General features: G+C 50.8%; 1 protein-coding gene across 1 annotated transcript in view; it reads right to left on the bottom strand.

Annotated features, from left to right (window-relative positions):
- Positions 1 to 7,153: 7,153 nt before the first annotated feature.
- Positions 7,154 to 7,565, bottom strand: part of LOC102029877 (tubulin alpha-1 chain) — an 8,899-nt gene continuing 8,487 nt past the window's right edge. Inside the window, exon 5 of the mRNA XM_013505641.1 lies at positions 7,154 to 7,559. Coding sequence (XP_013361095.1) covers positions 7,154 to 7,559 — 406 coding nt within the window. The remainder of the gene's footprint in view (positions 7,560 to 7,565) is intronic.

Here is a 7,565-nt window from a genome sequence, read left to right as displayed (position 1 = left end):
CAGTTCAGGCTGACCTTGAGCTCACTTTGTAGCCCAGGCTGGCCTCGAGCTTGAACGATCCTCCTGCCTCAGCCTCCCGAGTGCTGGGATTACAGGCGTGTGCCATCACGCCCGGCCACACACTTCATTTTTATAGTAAATCACAGTTGGGTGCTCTAAGCAAGAGGGTGCCCCCACTGTTACTTTCTGTGACTTATTTGGCTTGTCTGAGACAAGGTGGGGTGGGTACACAGCCCTCCTGGCAGCCTCCCTCCCTCAGCTGCATGACATCCATGACCCCTCTGCCTTAGGTAGAGGTTAGAGAGATGGGACACCGGCTCACAGCCCTCTCCTGATGAGGGTTCTGTGCGCTGTGAGGACCCCCATCCTGGCTTGTGGCCAGCCGTTCCCCAGCAGGGTTTGTACCCAAGATGAGACAGTCTGTTGCCCGAGGCTCCCCTGCACTTCTGGCCTCTGCCCCCCAGCTCTCACTGCCTCTTGCAGGGAGAGCAGGGGAACTGCTGAACAGCCAAACCCCAGGGCCTGCAGTTTACAGGCTGTTCGGCCTGTCCTCTGCTGTGGCCACACGCTCTTACTTGCCAGCGGGGCCAGACTGAGGGCCCCAAGCCCCGGGGGGCCAGGCGGAGTGGTCTGACTGTCAGCATCTGCTGTCTGCCATTCTCTAGGTGTCCTGCAGGGCTGTGCTGGAGCCTGAGGAGAAAAAGGTGGAGGTGGCAGAAGGAGAGGCGATGCGGAGGGACAGGAAGAGAGAGAGGGAAAGGGGGGCAGGGAGGGGGAGACAGGAACGGAGGTGCAGAGGGAGAAGGGAGGGAGAAAGGGGAAGCCAAAGGGGCCGGAAAAGGAGACTCGGGCTTTTGCCTGGCGGGTGCCCAAGGCTCCACGTGGGAGACCGCCCGCGGAGTGGCCTCTGTCCCCGCCCTGCAGGTCCAGTGTCCAGTTCCAGTGGTCGCCTGTGCCACCTCTTGTCCACACTGATTCTTGATCTAAAATTGTGCAGGTGTCTCAGGAGGGCTTGGGATGGGCTTCCTAGCGGGGAGACTCTTTCTGAGCAGACCTGCTCTGCCCTCCCTTACTGCAGACGGACCTCGGCCCCAAGCACGGTTGGCTGGGCATGGGGAGAAGGCGGCACATTTTGGGGGCCTGCCTGTGTTCTCTGTGCTCTTTGATTTCTACTTTGAGCTCTGCCAGGACTCCTGGCAAGACTGGAAGGAAGAAACGGACGGGTTTGGTCGACCAGAGCTGCAGGTGGAAGGCAGCCGCATAGCAGGCCCTGGACTGGGGCGGGCTCTTCACTGTCTCAGGCAGTGTCTGCACCTGCTGCAGAGGCAGGGAGCAGCTGTAGTCCTGGCCACCAGAGGCTGCAGTTGGAGGATTGCTTCCTCTTCAACCAATAAATAGATCAATAAAGGAGCCTCAATATTTTTACTATTATCTTACAAAAATTTCTATAAATGATTGCATGAGGCTTTCATGTTTTTAGAATCCTTTTGGCAGGAAACAATAGAAGAGCCAATTCAAAGTGTCCTGATTTCTTGTAACAGTGGTGGTGAGGCCAGGCATGGTGGCACACCACTGTAGTCCCAGCACTCAGGAGGATCACCATGAATTCAAGGCCAACCTGGGCTACATAGTGAGTTCAAGGCTAGCTCAGACACATACTAAGACTCTGCCTTAAAGCAAAACAAAAAACAGTGATTACAAACCTTTTAGAGGTTTCAGTGATGCAAACAGCCTGCTGTAGCATGTGTGCATAGCTTCGCTATCACTGTCCCACAACAAAAAATCTAGGGGGCTGGGGATTTAGCTCAGCGGCACAGTGCCTGCCTGGCAAGCACGAGGTTGTGAGTTCAATTCCCGGTTCTGGAAAAAAACAAACAAAACAAAACAAAAAACCAAAAAATCTAAATCAGAGCTGGTTAATCCAAGGGCTCAACACTCTGCCATGTGCCTAATTTCTTTTTAGATTTCATCTTGGCCAAGCTCAGGGTGTTGGCTTTTATCCTCATGTTTGTCCCCTCGCGGTCACAAGGTGAGTGTGACAAGTTCAGGCATCTTGCACAAGCATCATGCATTCCCACAATGGCCACAAGTCGCAAAGGAGAAAATCCTTTCTCTGCATTCCTTTTTAAGAACAAGGAAAATTTCCCAAGAATATCTTCCTTGTATCCCTGAGCTAGGAGACATGACTTCACCTCTCATTTCCGTAATTACATCACTTTCCAGGTCCTTAACCAATCTCCAGCCAGAGGAGTGGGATCACTTTGACTAGACTACAATACCCTCACAGGGAGATTCGCCCTGGGGTAGAAACAAACGAGTGGCTGCTGCAGGTGTCTTTTCCATGACATGTGCTTATATGATTGTACATGTGCAGTGTCTCTACAACCCAAGGGGGACAAAAAACTAAATATATTCCTGGGGGCACCCAGCACAGTGACTCCACCAAATAAGTGCTCCAAAAATTATGAGTGTGCCAGTCATGGTGGCAAATGCCTGTGACCCCAGCACTCAGGAGGCGGAGGCAGGAGGATGCCCTAGAGTTCCAGGCCAGGCTGGGCTCCATAGTGAGTTTAAGGCCAGCCTGTACTACATAGCAAGACCCTGTCTCAAAAATCAAAGTCAAAACCAAAACAAAACCAAAATAATGAATGAAGGAAATATCAAGACTAGAAATGATTGGTATAATGGTAAATTGGGTCATTACCAGGGATATTTCTATATTTGTTTGCTGCTGGGTTAGACATCTGTGAGCCTGATGAGTTTTTTTGGTTGTTTTTTTGTTTGTTTGTTTGTTTTTGGTACCAGGAATCAAACTCAGGGCCTCAAGCTTGCCAGGCAGGTGGTGCCACTGAGCTATGTCCTCGGTCCCTAGTGAGATATTTAATAAGCACAGAGGAGTATAGAGAAAGAGAAAAGTGATGGGCAGGATTGTATTGCTATGCATTCCGCTTTCATAATTAAACTAATTTGTGAGTGTAGACAAAACTTAGGCATAATTAGGAAAATTTTGTATTCTGTAAACCCTAATTTAACAAAATTTTGGGGCCCTGAAGGTGTGACTCAGTAGTAGAGTACTTGCATAGCATGTGTGAGGCTCAGGATTCAATCCCAGCAATGAAGAAAGAGAGAAAAGAGAAAAAGAATCCTTATGGTGATGAGACAAATGTTTAAAAGGCATTTTCTGAAACTAGGCTGGTAGCACACACCTGCAATCCCTGCATTCTGGGAGGCTGAGGCAGGAGGATCACAAGTCTGAACCCAGTCTGAGCAACTCAGCATCTTAGAGAACCTCTGTCCCAAAATAAACAGTGCCAGGGATGTAGTTCAGTGCAAAAGCCCTGGGTTCAATGGTTCGAACCCCAGTGCTGCAACAACAACAACAACAAATATCTGTTCTGTACTACGACTAAAACAGATGTATCCAGTTGTATAAAGTTCACTGATGATACGGAAGATTTCTTTCCTGTTGCAGACTTAAGGAGTGTTAGAGGGAAGAACCATTCCCCCAGGAAAACCAGGCTCTTGGAATGAATGGGACAGCAAAAGGCTAATGAGATGCCAGCAACAGGGACCATCGGGGCTGAAGGCCACTTCCTAGCCCCAACACACGCACGCATGCGCACGCGCACGGGGCTGTCTTCCTTTTTGACTTGGGCCTCCTTGTTTCCTAGACAACCGCCTGGGAGCCGTCTGCCTAGGTGCTCTCCCCAGTGTTGCCTTGTGGCCTTGGCTGGCAGGCAGTGGTTGGCCCGGCCTGGCCCCAGGACCTGGGTGGGGAGGCTGTGCTCTGGGTGGGAGCTGTCCTGCTAGGACATCTGATCTGAAAATTGATTCGCTGAGACTCAGGCAAGCAAAAATACCCCTCAGCAGTGAAGCTCAGGCCTGGAGGGTGGGCGGCGGCTGGTGCTGCCCCTCTGGCTCCATGAGCTCCACCTGGGCTCAGGGCAGTGCGCTGACTGGGTGGCAGGGGACCGCTGTTCCCCACGGCTGTGCCCCGCCCGGTGCTGGGGAAACACCGGCCTCCATGGGCCTTGGGGTGCCAAGTACACACAGTGACTCTCCCTGGGGTGCACAGAGGCCACCGGAGTCAGATCTGAGGTCAAATTTCGTTTCCACCACTTGCTCTGCAGCCTTAGGCCAGATAGCTCTGGCCAAGGGTATAACCGCATCCTTCACGGTGAGGATACTGGGAAGATTATGAGACACAGACACAGAAGCTACAAATACATCCTTCCTCCAACAGCCCCACGCAGGGCTGCCACACAACCTTCCACAAGTCTGAGCTCCCTCCAATCTGGACTTCTAGGTTTTCAAAAAATTTTCTAACCCACTTGGTGACCCTCTGGCCTGACAGATTCCTGCTGGCACACAGGCATTTGCCAGCTGCTTCCCAGACCCTGGAGGCAGGCTCTCTGCGCCCCCCTTGAAGTGAACCCTGCCCCAACCTCCTCGCCCCTCAGTGGCTGGCACCCCCCACATGGGCAGGTAGGCAGAAGCAGTGTAAGTCCTCTGTTGGGCAGCCACAACCTGGGGCCACAGCCAGCCCCACAGCCAGCACCTTCTCAAGCTGTGTCCATTTATGCCGCAGTTCGGATTTTCCATCGTGCCCGGTGGCAGATCAGATGATTGTCAGCCACAAAGCGGTGACCTAGACCTTGGGGTGTATTTGTTCTTGCTGCAGGCTAACTTCACCCTTCCTCCCACACAGGAGGGGAAAGCTTCTGTACAAGACAGATCCCCCACCTCAAGCGCTGGCACTTTGCTCTTGCAATTCCCCAGGCTCTATTCTGCTGGAATATTTTCTCAGCTAAACCCTTCTCTCACCTTCTCTCACCCCACACCGTTGTGGCTGCCGAAAGCCTTCCAATTCTTTTCACATCCTGGCACATTTATAAAATAATTCTCATCAGTTAAGGTTTACTGAAGAAATTGTAGGGGGCTGCTCCCGGCCAGGGGCTTCAGGCTGTTCAAGTCATTCTGAAGGGATCACATGTGGGCTCCCCTAGTCCTATTCTCAGGCACCCTACTTGGGAAATGCTGGCTTAGAGAAATGGCCCTCTCAGCCAGGCATGGTGGTGAATGCCCGTAGCCCCAGGAGGATGAGGCAGGAGGATCACTTGAGTTCAAGGGTAGCCTGAATTACATAGGGATATCCTGTCTCAAACACACACACACACACACACACACACACACTTAGCTGCAGCTGCAGGACTCACCTGCTCCTTCTGACAGATCTCCCAGGCTGCAGGAGCTCCTCCGGGAGCCCCTCTGATGTGCCCACTGCCTGTCCAAGGTTTCATCCCAGCCCCGCACCCTACGCCCCGCTGCAGAACAGCCTGGCCCATCTGAGGGGAAGCAAGGTTAATCTGTGCTTAGGGATGGAGCTCAGCAGAGTCTTGCTTTGCCCCAAGGGCATAAAAGCCAGATGTTCTCATAAGAATACTTTAGAAAATGTCTTGAGCACATAGGTGATCTCAGGCTGCAGAAGCTTGCCATGCTATGCTCATACGTACCATTTTTTGTTGAGCAATGAAATGTTTTTGGTGATATTTGTGACTGAACCCAGTGTGTGCTGAGCTGCATCCCCAGCCCCTTTGATGGTAAGGGGTACAAAAGACACCACTGGGAGAGAGATGGTAACCAGGTAACACTGGAACATGGTAAGTCATGGAGCAAGGGTGAGCACTTCTCGCTCTGCAGCCCAGCCCCATCCACACCCAGGGAGCAGCCCCGCGCCAGGCCCACCCCATCCCTGCCTGTCCTTCAGCAAAGCTGGATCTCACCACCAGGCCTCAGCACTAGCGCTGAGAAGCTATCAGCAAGCTCTCCAGCCAGCCACACCCATGCCGTCAGCACTCCGCCCTCGGCCCTGAAGATGCCTGCTGCTTCCCACAGTGGCTTCCTGGTAGGTTCACGTGAGGGAACTCTGCTCTCCCATCTTTCTACACACATCAACTTGCCTTAGCTCAGATGCTCTCCATAACAATACACCGGGTCAAGTACCAATACCATATCAAGCTGTGACTTGTTTTTCTTTTTTTTTGTCTTTTTGAGACAGGGTCTCCCTGTGCAGTTCGAGCTGGCCTTGAGCTCATTTTGCAGCCCAGGCTGGCCTCGAACTTGCAATGATCCTTCTGCCTCAGCCTCCTGGGTGCTGGGATTACAGACGTGCACCACCATGCCTGGCTGTGACTTGTTTTTTCTGTCAGCCTCCTCTACCTTCTCCAACTAGTAACTCTTTTAGTATAGTATTTGACATTCTGCAGGTCTAGAGTAAGCAATATTAACAAGCCTTTCACATGTAACTAATAAACAGTGTATGGAGCCCATCCCCAACCTCGAGAATGACAATCTGTACTGTAGTATCTATAGGTCATTCTCATCTGTATTTTAGTTCCAGTATTGAATGTATGAGCCACCAAATACTTTTGTCACCATTCATCAATACAGTTCAAAATGAAACAGACCAGGGGGCAGAGGACTGCAGATAAAGTTATAACAGTGTCCACTTGTAATCACAGCTACTTGGGAAGCTGAGGTAGGATGACAACAAAGTGTAAGACCAGCCTGGGCAACTTAATGAAAATGTCTCATCTTTTTGTTTTAAAAAGATGGTTTAAATTGGGCATGGTGGCACACGCCTGTGATCCCAGCACTGGGGAACCTGAGGCAGGAAGATCACTGCAAATTTGAGACCAGCCTGGGCTATATAGTGAGTTCAAGGCCAGCCTGGACTACATAGTGAGACCCTGTCTCAAAATAAATAAATAAATAAAAGAAGGTTTACAGGCAGATGTGGTGGTATATACCTGTAATCCCAGCACTCAGGAGGCTGAGGCAGGAGGATCACTGTGAGTTTGAGGCCAGCCTGGGCTACATAGTGAGTTCAAGGGCAGCCTGAACTACTAAGTGAAACCCTGTCTCAGACAAAAAAAAAACAGGATTTAGGATACAGCCTAATGCCTCCTGGGTTCAGTCTCCAATAGTGACTTAGCCAGACCTTATCTCAAGATTTAAAAACAAAAAATTTTTCAAAAAGGGTTGAGGATGAAGTTCAGTGCAAAGGCCCTAGGTTTATACCCCAGTAAAAGAAAAATCAGGTGGCTCATATTCCATCTCAATTGGTCTTAGTGGAACAAGTATCTACCTTGATTCAGAAGCCAGGTTGATCTTTAAATACAAACATTTTTATTGACAGATTAGGGCTTAAACAATTCCACAGAACAGAAAAAAATGTGTGAGATGAGACAATGGAATGCAAAATCACAGCAGAAAGATTAATACTCTGCATCCTGTCCTCTCCCTCAGCACTATCTGTTTCAATCTCCTCATAACGCTTCTCAAGGGCAGCCATGTCCTCTCGGGCCTCAGAAAACTCCCCTTCCTCCATCCCCTCACCCACGTACCAGTGAACAAAGGCACGCTTGGCGTACATCAGATCAAACTTGTGGTCCAGGCGCGCCCAGGCCTCCGCGATGGCTGTGGTGTTGCTCAGCATGCACACAGCCCGCTGTACCTTGGCCAGGTCTCCACCAGGAACCACAGTGGGAGGCTGGTAATTAATG

The sequence above is a fragment of the Chinchilla lanigera genome, unplaced genomic scaffold (genome assembly GCF_000276665.1).
Source record: "Chinchilla lanigera isolate Chin_1 unplaced genomic scaffold, ChiLan1.0 scaffold00099, whole genome shotgun sequence".
Taxonomy (NCBI): Eukaryota; Metazoa; Chordata; class Mammalia; order Rodentia; family Chinchillidae; genus Chinchilla; species Chinchilla lanigera.
The sequence above is the reverse complement of the archived record's forward strand: the minus strand, read 5'-3'. Positions and strand labels throughout refer to the sequence as shown.